The 14,037-nt window shown below is 40.8% G+C and overlaps 2 protein-coding genes across 3 annotated transcripts; one reads left to right on the top strand and one right to left on the bottom strand.

Annotated features, from left to right (window-relative positions):
- Positions 1–1,021: 1,021 nt before the first annotated feature.
- On the bottom strand, positions 1,022–13,742 carry rtf2 (replication termination factor 2). Its single transcript, XM_035632061.2, has 8 exons — positions 13,564–13,742; positions 12,919–13,013; positions 12,619–12,712; positions 12,323–12,462; positions 11,725–11,803; positions 3,266–3,382; positions 2,951–3,002; positions 1,022–2,013 (listed from the first exon to the last, which is right to left on the bottom strand). Exons 1-8 carry the CDS (start codon positions 13,630–13,632, stop codon positions 1,814–1,816), a joined length of 846 nt encoding a protein of 281 aa, XP_035487954.2. The 5' UTR covers positions 13,633–13,742; the 3' UTR covers positions 1,022–1,813.
- On the top strand, positions 4,320–9,604 carry gcnt7 (glucosaminyl (N-acetyl) transferase family member 7). 2 transcript variants are annotated; one of them, XM_035632058.2, is made up of 5 exons: positions 4,320–5,305; positions 5,890–6,160; positions 6,440–7,181; positions 8,669–8,764; positions 9,297–9,604. In XM_035632058.2, the coding sequence occupies exons 2-5, from the start codon at positions 5,954–5,956 to the stop codon at positions 9,530–9,532; spliced, it is 1,281 nt and encodes a 426-aa protein (XP_035487951.2). In that variant the 5' UTR covers positions 4,320–5,305; positions 5,890–5,953; the 3' UTR covers positions 9,533–9,604. The 2 variants fall into 2 exon arrangements, with proteins under 2 accessions (XP_035487951.2, XP_035487953.2); XM_035632060.2 differs by lacking the exon at positions 4,320–5,305 and having other exon boundaries at positions 5,344–6,160.
- Positions 13,743–14,037: the final 295 nt, after the last annotated feature.

Below are 14,037 nucleotides of genomic sequence, written 5' to 3'. Positions count from 1 at the left end.
ATGCATGTACATACATATATAGAGATGTATATATACATAATTTATGATTATGCCAATGAGACAAATGCTCTAAATTGATAATATGAAGTCTGATGTGCAACGAAAAGGCCCAATCACTTCATTTAAAATTCTTCAATTCATATTTACTCCTCTCTCAATGAGAGATCCAGAATATATGACTGTTCAGCTATTGCTAATGTAAACTGTGTCACTTGTCAGTTTGCTGCAGGTGTAAAAACTTAAGCTTCCATACAGTGTATGTAAGCTGCGTATCGCCCCATGATCAGTTCATAAAAATACAGTTGTGATGCCACAGATTTTGATCACAGGAACAAATGTTAAACTCAGAAATTAAGGCACAGAGAAAGGTGTCATGTATGTGAAAATCAACTCTGCGCATGAGGTGCATCATTCTGCCCGGTGCTCAAGAAATCGCTGTGCAGAATGCTTACCCATCGGAGTATCTTCTTTTTAAAGACTACATATTTGAATGGGAGAAATATTTAGTGAAATATGAACTTTAGGATTCATTTATTTTACTTTCTTTAATTTCTAGTGTTGTGTTGTCATTAGAAGACAGTGAAGGACGCCCAGGTGAGACCACACCTGTGACGGCAACCAAGCAACAGGACCATTTCTGTTTTTAGTCATATTTACGTACTTAGTTGCTGCCAGCTGGGCGTCTTCCTCATCGCCAAACTGGACACTAGACCTCACAACAGATTTCATATTCACACCTCTCACAATGTGAACACATGAAGCCTGCAGTAGCAACGTAATTAAGACCTTTAATAGTTTGTTTAGGGATTGAATTTCCCTGTGAAGCGGACAACAGGGAGTTGCTGCCGTCATCACAGGGAACTACTGCTCTTCCTCGCAGTGAGTAACCAGATTTTATGTTACAGGCTTAACACAAAAATAAAGGCAACTCTTTCTGCATTGTACTTATGATCTAGACGGCACAATATAAAAACACAGACTGAGAAAATTATTATTTAAAAAAAGAAAAAATCCAGCCTAATGTGATTGAATAGAAATTTATTTTGACATTTGATCATAATATGTGAAATAAAGCAAAGAGAAACAAATGCCAGACTTCAGCTGTCTGAAGATTGTGTAGAAAACATTAGAATTCAACTTCCCTACACGTAGATGGTCACAAACTGACAAATAGTCAGCTGTAAGAAAAAATAATTTGAAAAATATTTAAGCTTGTGATGTTCAAAGTGAGGACGAGAACCGAGTTAAGAGCCAGTTTCCTATCGCCCTGTTAACGCTGCGTTTGTCTTTAGTTTATGTTGATTCATGCGCATTGAAGGCTTCAATAAATAAGATGTTTTTCATATTGTGATCCACTTCCTAACAAAACTTTCAAAGAAATACAAAGTCCAAAGACCAATAAAACCAAAATTATCTGAGATTCCTCCTGCTAACCTTGATAAATATAGTCTGCACGGTGCGACCAGGCTGTCCACTATGTGGCAGCAGAGTGACAGTGATGTCTCCCTGGCATCAATTCTCCAAGCACCTGTGACCGAGAGCACATTGATGCAGGGAGGGAGGGTTAATACGTGGGGGAGGATTTAGGTTTCAAAACAAAGACACGGAACAGCTTGGGGAGTCATTAACAAAATGTTCACAACATGTAAACACTGAGCTACTGGGGACTGAAGAGACGAGCAGGGAATCTCGGTGACATTATTAAAGGTCATGTGGGTAAATGTGTGATTGTGTGTGTATGTGCCCGTGTGTCTGTGTGTGTGGTAATCTGTCTTTCAATGGGTCACAATCTAAAAACCGCCGCACCCTTGCACTAGAAGTGATACGGGGTGTGGGTAACCCAGTTGGACGTCTGCTCCTTCGTGCGCTTGGCGGAGCTGTGGCTCGTGAACAGTGACTTGAAGACCTCCGACTTCTCCTCCATTTCCTGGACGGACCTCTTGCTGGCGGAGGCCGTCGCAGACTTTGTGTCTTCCGAGGAGCTGGAGGACGATCCGGAGGGTCCGGCCACATCTAAAAAACACACAACAGAATTAAGATAAGAACAAAGAAAAACAAGGCAAGGTTGAAATGTGCTGATATAGTGCTGTAATAAAATCAAAAGGTGCTTCAACAAAGTAATTGTTTCTTTCTTTCTCCTGAATGGTTTGAGTTTGTTTTTCCATCCAAATTTGATAGGTTATAGGAAAAGTTCTGGAATTAATATTCGATACATGTTTTAAATCACACAAAAAATCCATTTTAACTTTTATATCCACTGTATTTGAACTAAATGGTTACATTTATTTATTATCTGGCACTTCTTTGGTTATTGATGAGGGCCTAAAATTGAAATAAAACGGGGATAAGGCTAATAACACATTCACAGTGGAACATTTGTAAAGTCATTTGGACCAATTCAGATAAAAAAAATCCATGATGACACATCACTGCTGACAGGAAATCAAAACCAAAGTAACTTTTGTAAAACGACTCATCGGTCATGGAATGACAGTAAATCTGCTTTACACTCGTGTCATCAGTGCTTTGTGGAAACAGACGTTTCTACCCACATAACAAAAAATACACTTTTAATAATAATTAACCTTCAATTGAATTGAGCATAAGAGCTATTTAATAGAGCAAATAGCAAATGAAATACTAATAAGTGTAACTTTTATTTATATTTCTACTCTTTTCTACTACTCTATCTTCTAACACCTACTAACTAAACACATCACAGGCTGCTTACTACATATTACTCATATAATCATATCCTCAATATTAACGGAGGGTCATTATTTCATGTAGGCTAAAGGTTTGAAAAACACTACCAAACCCAACAGCACGTCCGAAAGATCATCCAAATGACGGAAAGGCTGCTGTGTTTTGTCAGCAGCTCAGTTTTTGTTTATGCAAATTGGTTGGTCTGAGCAACTCATACGATGCCTCGACCAGACTTTATACGTACCTGATGGTGCAGACACGGTTTCGGTTTCAGCTTCTTTGCTCTTCTTTGATTTCTAAAAAAAAAAACATGAAGGGAAGTAAAGTTTAATTTGACAATTATTCCAAGGCAAGAATTTCCCTGGATGCATCAGTTGAAAAAAATTTAAATAAATACAGATTTAGTTCTCGTAAAGACAAATATTATTTAAAAGCTAACATGCAAATCACGCATGAGGAATCAATCCAATATTCTATAGTTTACTTCGGCAACTCACCCAACCCACAGATTATTTAATCATTTTAGATTAGCTGTAATTCAGTTAACATTAAAACTCACCTTTGTTTTGGGTTTGGGTCTGGCTCGCCTCTCTTCCATCTTCTCCCGCAGCTTCTCCACCTCCTCCTTGGTGCCATTGAGCACAATGAGGTCCTCCCCTTTAAATGGGTCCCCACACTACGGCACAACAAAACAGACACGCCAGTTAACTGCATGTTACTGCATATGGATGTTGAATTATGATTGTCAATGACACTGGAAAAATATTATGTTATTTTAATTTCAAACAGCGGGGTCAAACAATAATCTTAACCTCATTTGTTTGTCATGTAGCCAATGAAATGAAATATTTTGAAAAAAAATAATTCACAGGCATCACCAGCTTTAATGCCTCATTTACAATGACAAATGGTACCGGCATACTTTGGTGTCAAAATGCGTAATTGGTTACGAAAAATGCGTGCAGGTTGGCGGGTCTGTGAACACGGTCATCGACTACATCTAAATCAAATCCCTGTCACAATCGCAGCCATATTTATCTTTATTTGCATACAGGCCACGTATGGCTTACCAGGAAAAACAAAACACAGTCAAATCAGAGATCCAATGGAAACAGGTAAATTCAGTCAGTCAGAAAGACATTGTCCCACATTGTGGATTTTGTAATCATGCTCTTTAACCCAGATGGAGAGACAATCAGACTGTGATAACCTAGAAACCTTTATTGGCTAAACGTGTCAAGTCAATGAGTCTTATGTTTGTTGCACCTCACAGTCACACTGCAATGTATCAGCAATAGATAAGTGATATAGGCCTATTTGTATATTTGTTCTCTTTTGAATCTATTATAAAAATATCTTGAAATCCTCCTGCTTTGGATCTAGTGGAGTTGGATTTCCCCAACTCAATGCAACTGATGAAGCCCTGTGTTTTATTATTACTATGCTTCTACAGAAACAGAACAAAGGGACAAGCCCCAGTCTCTAAAAAAGGATGGCAAAAAAATCTCCAATTCATAATTTTGACTATTTGTCAAGCCGCTTCGTAAAAAGGGAAACACGGCCATGTACGAGGACGAATATTACACCCCTGAGTTATCAGCGGGGGATCCATTGTGTGGCCATAATGCAGGCTCAGTGGGTGTGAACTCCAGCCATGTGCTCTGTTCAACACAAGAGGGATAATCTCAGAAGCTGACCAAGCAGCAAATAAATTCTGTGACCGCTGCTCTGAAGTCACTCACTCTGCTGTCGCTACTGCACCAGTGACACAGGCAGCCGAGCACCTTATCATCAAGTCAGCGAACGAGTCAGCGAACGAGTCAGCGAACGAGCATTTCTTCAGCGAACAAGACAGAGAAAGCGGTTCATCTGTGGAAGGACACGGTGGATAATTGGAAATGTGCACCTCAGACGAACTGGAATTCAACACATTTGAGAGTAAAAAAAAAAAGAAGAGCGGAGCCTGAAGTAAAGGGGAACCGAGGACAAATAATGTGAAGCAAGAAGACAAGAAAATGAAGACACAACCTAGCAGTGAGTAGGAAACTATGGGGGAGGAGAGTGGAAAAAAATCTTAGGGAGGGAGAGAAAGAGAGGGGGAGAGTGTGTACGTTATGACTGCTCCTGTGTGTCAGGTGTGTGCATTTGTGTTGGTAACCAGGCAGGCAACACCATGATCTCATGGGGATGTGGGGGAAAGTGACTTAATCAGCAACGACTAGAAGAACCACAGGTAGAAAAAAGAAAATCTCATAGACACCATCCTGTCTCGAGCTCAGAGCGTGCAGCCTCTTGGTTCTCTCACTGCCACAAACAACAACAACAACAACAACAACAACAACAACAACAACGACGACGACGACGACGACAACAGTCCTGACAACCACGTTTAGCTCAAACGTACAACAGAAACTGCTGCAGCGGATATTGCTCATGTTGTTGCTGATGATGATGGTGGTGCCACTGGAAATGACTCGTGTTCTCTGCCGGACTCTGGAAGGATGGTAACAACATTTGGAACAGCAGCTTTGGTAACAACATGTTCGGAACAGACGCCAACATCTACAGACGGATGACTACAGACTGAACTACCTGAAAGGTAACAGACTTACCTTTCCCCATCTTTGGCATGTTTGTCTTTACATTCTCTTAACTGCATGTGTTGCATTTTGATGCAACCTTTAGATATTTAAAGTAGTAAGACATGAACACAACAGATAGGGATGGTCCCAAAATGAATGTTAGAAACGTGGAATGATTATTGCCAAGACCTGATCAAATCCCACCAAAACAAACACTTCAGATATTTTCAGTTTGTTTTTGTAAAATGTATGAACTCCTTTCATGAAACAAAAGAAAACAGGATATAAGCAGCAACTGTGTGTTACTTTTACTTGATAACTGACTTAATGGATTGTCAAAATTATAATACAGCTCTATTGATCAACTGGCTAATAATCACTTGTTTCAGGTCATGTTAAGGTTTTTAAAACAAAACTACCAGTTATGTGTCACATCTCAGAAAACAATTAATAGATCAAATATGGCACACTGAACCAGATTTTCTGACCTAAAAACTGGCTTCATTAATTCATGTTAACCTACATATTTAACCCTATTTAATATCCCTGTGGGGTCCTTGGCCCCTCTGAAAATAACCAATCTGGATTGTGTTTGTTGCAGGAGTTGTATCTGTGGTGGTGGTGGTGGTGCTGCTGGTGTCTGGATAAGGCGAAGTGGGGCTAGTATGTGCCAGCTTGAAGGGACAAAATGCAGCTTCCTGTTGTGCCTGGGGATTAGTATTATCATCTGTTCAGTCATTTATTTGAGGACCAGTGTAATAACAGCACCCATGCCCTTAGAGTCTTCCAGTTGCAGGCCCCTTTCCACTGAATGTAAAGCTTTCCTGCCCGACGCTGAGATGGGAGTAGAATGGTACCCCCGAGACTGCCAGGTAAGTTCTGGATCATAATTTCATTCACAGATATTACCAGTCATATATTTGTTCATTCTGTGTGAAGCCTGGGAATCACATACACAAGATTCTTCAGTAGCAACACACTGAACACAAATGTGAAAAATAAGAAATTGCAATAATAAATCCTAAAAATTCTGACAAAACCATTTGATGATAATGTTTGCAAGTAATGTTTGCAAGTATGCCGACAAATAAAAAAGTTAGTACGTTTTAATAAAAGTTGCACTGTTAATATTTATTTTTTTCTGTCTGCAGGTGGAAAGCTATATTTTGAATAGTCACCTACAGTGTTCCAATTTGACCAGAGATCTACACTTCATCACTAGACCTCTGAGCCGCGAGGAGGAAGACTACCCTTTAGCGTTCATTATAACTGTTCACAAAGAGCTGGAGCTTTTTGTGCGTTTGTTGCGCGCCATTTACACGCCACAAAATGTCTACTGTATTCACGTGGACGCTAAGGCTCCATGGGAGTACCAGGCAGCCATACGGAAGCTGGTCAGCTGCTTTCAGAACACCTTCCTCTCCAGCCACAGCGAGACCGTGACCTACGCTGGGTTCTCCCGTCTGCAAGCAGATTTGAACTGCCTAAAGGATCTCGAAAAGTCCAAGATAGGCTGGAAGAAGGTGGTGAACCTGTGTGGACAGGACTTCCCCGTCAAGAGCAACCTGGAACTGGTGCAGTACATGCAGAGCAAAGAGTGGCGGGACAGGAACATGACGCCTGGTGACAAGCAGCCAGTGTACATGAGGCACAGGACAGAGCTCCAGCACAGGGAGATCATAGGCTCACACGTAGTTCTAAATGGTTTTGGCCTGAAGAAAAGTCCTCCACCGCACAATCTGCAAGTTTACTTTGGAACAGCCTACTATGCACTCACAAGGGCCTTTGTGGACTTTGTTCTGAAAAGCCCAATAGCTCGCGACCTCCTGGAGTGGTCCAAAGACACGTTCAGTCCAGACGAGCACTACTGGGTGACACTCAACCACATCAAAGGTAAACTGTCCGTTTTGAAGGGGTATAACAGATATGATCTATACGGCTAACATGACGTTTTTTCCCCTAAATTCTGCATCACAAATCCTAGTGTAGAGCTATTGATTATTAACTAGTGAGATCATGATATTTAAACAGTTGGAGGCGAGAGATACAGTAACACAATGAGTACGACAAGGTCAAACTGCATATTTGACTGTTAACAAATGTTGTACATTCTGCAGCACAAATCCTAGTGTAGAGCTATTAATTATTAACTAGTGAGATTATGATATTTAAACAGATGGAGGCGTGAGATACAGTAACACAATGAGTACAGCAAGGTCAAACAGCATATTTGACTGTTAACAATTGTTAAGCGTGGCTCATTGACTGTACCTCCATGGCACGAGTCAGACTAAAACCTTACCGTCCCAGAGGAGCAAAGCAGTCAACAGAAAATACAACAAATTGATGAAAATAATAATCCACTCAACACTCACTCAAACACTCAGTACATATCACTTTTGCTGACAAGCACAGTTCTCAGCCAGACAGACCTCAGCCCTGGTCTGTAACACCACTGTGTTGTCCCGTGTCGGGAACTGTTTTCCTTTTGTCTCATCTATTGTGATTTTTATAGGGTGGTATTCTTATTGGGAAAATTGTATGGGAAGCTTCAAACATGAAGTTTCTATTTGACAAGAGAAGAGGCCTCAAGGAAGAGGACTAAGTGACTGGTTTGGCATATGCTCATCTAGTGAGATGAAGCGGTGTGAGCATTTTGTATCATGGCTATAGTAATCAGTAATCATCCTCTTGATCAACACTTTAGTCTGCAATGAAAATGAACCAAAACCCTGACCCTACCCCGATTGGAGTTTAACGCAGCATTAAAATTGGTATAAAATCCTAGAAAATGCATGTTACGTCGATTGTTCGCTATCGACAATATCTACAACCTCATTCTTATGTCGGTACAGACATACCTCGCGCATCTGGTTAACAACTTCGGTTCCCACAAAGAGAATTAACATGGTCGCAGTGTCTCCAACAGTTTGAGAATTTAATTGCGAGGGTGGCTCGACATGTGGCTGATGTGCATGCAGAGAAGTAATATTCTGTAGCTACAATTTAACAGTTGTCCATTACAATTAACTTCCTGGTAATCAGTGGACCATGTAGTTGCAAACAGAAAAGTCTCTAGTCCGCACTCAGTTAATGTAGCACACGACGAGCCAGGTATGTGGTCAAAGGTAATTGGTATGAAAAGAGGGAATACGGCATTTGAGGAAGATTGACCCAAAGTGAAACCAATTGATTTTATCAATCTGGGCATAGGCTCTCGGAAACACTGCATCCTGTTTCCCAAGTGATTCTGGGAGAAGCCTCTGATACAATCTCCCAAGCCATGCACATGTCAGTCCCAAACATGGCTAAGCAAACCCCTTAGAATTAAATTAGGGTTGTATACTCATGATTTGTTTTATCTGGTTATGTCTTTAAAGAAGCCCCAGGTAGCCACATAAATGGAGATTGGACAGGAGACATCCGGGCAATCAAGTGGAGGGATCAAGAGGGAAGGACACACAATGGCTGCAAAGGTACAGTACCGGAGAGCATATATATATTAATGGAAGTGCTATTTTATTGATTTATAACTGTACCGCAAGGCTCAACTGTGGTCGAGCTTCATCTTTGATACTATGAAAATGCCATATAAGATTCTGTCACATAATTTACAAACAATTTATTGCTACTAAGCAAGTAGATTTTTGTGGTTAATCTCAAGTAGTTCTAACTGACTAACTATTAACATTATATTCATTAGACTAGCCTACATCATACTCTATGTGTGCCCTATGAAATAAAAAAAAAGTGTCCTTCACTTTGTCTTAGATTTGTTTGGCTCCAAACAGGATTACAGGACAATTTACTGGCTCGGGCAACTCAAGATTTAGTCATCAACAAAAAAATCTGATAGGGGGGATTCATCTGATATGATGTACTCTCTTCTAGGTTTAGTCTGTGTTTCATATGACCTTTCACTGGTACAAGTTTTTTTACACATGTACGGTAGAATCCAAAAGTCTGGGACAACCCCCATGAATACAAAATATTGATGTCATTTTCCAGGGCATTACGTAAGAGACATCTGTATCTATGGAATAGAAGACCTGCCCTGGATCATTACGAGGAACAGCATGTTTGCCAATAAGTTTGAGAGGAACACCTTCCCCGAGGCACTGGACTGTCTGGAGCAGTGGCACAGAAACAAGGTCCTGAGCAAGTCAACTGTTCCCATAGACCCATCGTGGTTTCTAGCTACACGGAGCAGTCACTTCAACAGCAGTGCTGGAGAATTAAGTTGATGTTGGTATCCTAAACAAAAAGGCGGGTTACTGTACACGCAGTTCAGATTATTTGGTCTTGTTCAGGCCGTGAATGTCAAAGAGCCCTGTACACTTCCAGAGTCTGTGGCATTACTACTGTTCGTGGATAAGTTTGTCAAATTTAAATTGTTTTGATATTTAAAAATGTGTATGCCTGGCAATGGAAATATATTTGCAGCAAAGCAATGTAGTTACAGCAAAAGTACAACGCCTCGCATTAAGAATCGTACAAGTATGTAACAGAAACCATTTGGGACAACTAGGCTACACAAAGTATTGAATAAACTGCTGTATGTACATAAAAATATTTATTGTTGTTTGATTTTATATTGTTCAGTATGTTCCCAGTTTGATAAACACAGTTGTTGATAAAACTCTCGTCTGTTATTCTTTTTTTAATGAATTCTGAAGGTGCAGGTGTAAATAAAAAAAAAGTAATAAAGACGATGACAAGAATAAGTTTCTTTCCCTAATTTTCACTTCATTGTGTGCAACTTATTTCAGAGTGACTGAGGAAGTTAGATCTCGGATTACATCATGATAGTGTTACCCTAAGTAAAATGGGCATTTTGAGGAATAATTAAATGCTGTCATGTCGGTTTTCCTGATATTTACACTGCCGACAAAGTTAGTATAGGTTAAATAAACATAGAAGATATACGTTAAACGGGAGTGACAGTGACTGGGAGTCAAGTCATGTTTCTCAAGATAAGGCATGTTTGGGGTACTCTCGCGGTAACGTATTGTTTGTCGCTTCTGTGAACTGTTTATCCACCGCTCCTCCTCGTCTCTCTTTAACACTGCGGTTTCCTCTAACTATTGGGACAACTATCCGCTCCACTCACCCTTGTTTAGTCTAACCACTCACAACTCTCTCCCTCTTTTAGCAACTCGCTCACTCCCTCTGCTTCCTTTAGCGATAATGATATTTGTAGTAGGTGTAGTTTGTTTGCTAGGATGGAGGCGAGGCACAGTCTTTTAGAAGCTCGGCTTTGCACCATGGAGTGAAGTCGTTAGTTGATACTGTTAGCCAGTCCCCGCTAGTCGGTGCGAGCCGCTCCAGTGTAGCTTCTCCAGCTCCCCCAGCAGCTCCCTACCAGCCGGGAGGCTTATTATATGACTTATAATTTTTTACTTCTAAATTCAGAAAAAACTGGGGTAATTTTACTCAGCACTAAACACTTCAGAGAAACATTATCTGATCATATAGTTACCCTGGATGGTATAACCTTGGCCTCCAGCTTATATTTGACCAGGACATGTCCTTTGACTCACACATAAAACAAGTCTCTAGGACAGCCTTATTTCACCTGCGCAATATCAAGAACATTAGAAACATTCCTATCTCAAAAGGATGCTGAAAAACTAGTCCAAGCATTTGTCACTTCTAGACTGGACTACTGTAATTCATTACTGCTAAGATGCCCCATTAAGTCTGTGAAAAGCCTCCAGTTAATCCAAAATGCTGTAGCACGAGTTCTGACAGGAACTAGAAAAAGAGATCATATTTCTCCAGTGTTAGAATCTCTGCAATGGCTTCCTGTAAAATTCAGAATATAATTCAAAATCCTGCTCTAACCTACAAAGCCCTTAATAATCAAGCTCCATCATATTTTACAGAGCTCATCGTTTCATATTATCCCAGTAGATCACTTCGCTCTGTAAAACTGAGGACTACTTGTGGTTCCCAGAGTCTGTAAAAGTAGAATGGGAGGCAGAGCCTTCAGCCACCAGACTCCTCTCCTCTGGCTCCTCTCCTCTTTTTTGTAATTATAAGTATCAGTCTGGTAGAGACTAAAGCGGAGGTTGTACAGTTGTACAACTGTCCTCTCTCTCTCTTCTCTCCTACTGTCTCTCCTCTCATCCTCTTTCTGCCCACCTCTCCTCTCCTCCCCATTTCTCTCCTCACCCCAACCGGTCGAGACAGATGATCGCCCACAACTGAGTCCAGTACTGTCAAAGATTTCTTCCTGTTAAAAGGGAGTTTTTTTCTCTCCACCGTCGCCAAGTGCTTTGCTCATTGTGGGAATGTTGGGTTTTCCCTGTAATATCGTAATATTGACCTCACTATGTAAAGTGCCTTGAGACAATGTATGTTGTGATATGGCGCTATACAAATAAAATTGAATTGAATTGGGAAAGACAGGATGAAGTAATGCTGTAATGCTCACCTTGTGGCAGATTTCTGTCTTGACCTCCTTCAGGGCCCGGTCAGAAAAGACACAGCCACAGGTTTGTAGGTAACAAAACCTGAAAAAAGCAACACAAAAAATCATGGAATATAAAACAGAAAATATGAATATGAATGTTACCAGTGAACAAAACATTAAAACTTAGCTCTTTAGTGTTTTCTACGTAGTGCATTCATAACTCGGTTAAATCTAAACCAATGGATGAGAGAATGGCTACTGGTGATGAAAACCGATTAGTGCCTTTCAATGTTGACGCAAAACATAGCTTACTTATACTTAAGAACGAATGTCAAACCGGCAAAGGAATTAAGACACAGTTCATGTGAGATATATATGTCTATAGAGAACAAGCCGATATAGATGACCTGAATTTAAGGTCATAATGTTTTTGACAGCCAGGTAGCCAAGAATCGAAGGGGTCTACAAACTAAATCTCACCCGATGAGTGTTAAACAACAGTATGACAGCTGCACGATGTGTTGACCTAAACAATGAACCGAGACCCTTCCTTCAGTTGTGCCATAGTATTTTGATCATTCTCAAGTCGCAGCCCTTCTACTTGTTTGTTGTCGTTTACCTGTGCTTGCCGTTCATCTCCAACCCGACAACAGGGCAAATGAACATGCCTTTGAGGATGTCCTCGTAACGGTCTCCTTTAGCGTTTCTTCTTTCTCCCTCCCACTCGGGATTATCGGTCAAGTGCAGCTCCTTGATATCCTAAGAAAAGAAAAACAAACAGAGCGATGAACAGCAGCAAAAAGAATCTGATTGAAATCAAAGAGAAATGCAAATAGGTATGAACCCTCACGCACAAGTACTTTCAATATTTAGATATAGTCAACTTTGTACAAGATTTCAGTGACTTCGCCATACCTTTGTCCCACGGATGTGGACCACGGCCTCTGTATTGGGTCTCTCAGCGGACTTATCCAGAAGATATTCAATGACGGCACCTTTGTTGTAGAGCCTGAAACACAACATCGTTCGCACGTCAAGTAAACTGTGTGCTATCGAAGCAGGTAAACACTCGAGTTACATTCAGATGAGCAGTGTTGGGCGCACTGATGCCACCACATCCTCATTCAGTGTCACATTATCGTCTCTACAGTTGTAACAAGGCGGGTGATTTTCCTTTGTCGGACTGACGGTGGACAACGAAGGTCTTCTTCTCACCTCCCCAGGTCACAGGAAACGATGGGGCGTCTGAGTCTTTCCTGGCTCAAGGCGCAGTACTTCCACCTGGCGGCCAGCTCTGCATTCTTATCGACCTAAACGCACAATTCGTACGCCACAAAAAAAAAAAAAGACAGGTTCCACGATGAAGAATGCAAAGTCAAACGTTCTCCTTTCCGCCCCTCACGAGCCATGTTGCCATGCTACATGTAAATACCGGTCATTACTTTAGTATAGCGACTATGTATATTTACCTCCCTACACTAATATTTCTGCCATTTTGTGAAACAGATCCACGATAGGGAAGCGACGTCAAAGTCGAAAAATGAATAAATAAATGTATTTTTAGACGTTGACGAATGCTATGCAGCCTTTAACTATTAGCCTGCTAGCTAACGAAACTTGTACGCGCACGTGTCGTCGCTAGAATACAGTCGATCTGTTCATCGGTTGATAACATCTGTATGACCACCCAATGTGCCAGATATCAATTACTTCGTCCACTTCTTAATAATTTCCAACATAAATGAAAACAGCTACAACATTATGCTGTTCGCATGCTAGGTGGCTAAGACGTTAGCATAACGTCGCGAGAGGGTGATGAAACTGGAAAAGGTAGAGAGAAAAAAAACAGTCATAACTCACCTTCTCGACTTTTTTGGGCCCTTTAACCAACTCGTGTCTTTTAGGAATCGTGCCACCATCACATCCCATCTTGACAGCCGACTTAAGAAGTTTAATTTACCCAGTTAGCTTCCTGTGTAACAAACTTACAAAGCCACACACACAGACAGGAAGTCCTCCGGCTGTAAACAAACAACGAGATGTCGGCAAACCTCGCGGGATATGCGCAGAATCTTTTATCGCCCCCTAGTGGCCGAATGAGCACAAACACAACAACAAAAGAAATTCAGGTGTCGTTTGTAGTTTCAGCCACATAGTGGAGGCATCACTCTAAATATCTGTTTTACCAGCTTTTGTTCAGCAAGCAGCCCGGATAGGGAGCTCAAAGAGAAGTGGGAAACTAGTGGAAATATAACAATTAACATAAACACAATAAAAATAATGAATGAAGAAATAAAATAATTTTAACAGACAGCTGTGGAATCACGGGCATAA

Source organism: Scophthalmus maximus, chromosome 6 (assembly GCF_022379125.1).
Source record: "Scophthalmus maximus strain ysfricsl-2021 chromosome 6, ASM2237912v1, whole genome shotgun sequence".
NCBI classification, from domain to species: domain Eukaryota; kingdom Metazoa; phylum Chordata; class Actinopteri; order Pleuronectiformes; family Scophthalmidae; genus Scophthalmus; species Scophthalmus maximus.
The sequence above is the reverse complement of the archived record's forward strand: the minus strand, read 5'-3'. Positions and strand labels throughout refer to the sequence as shown.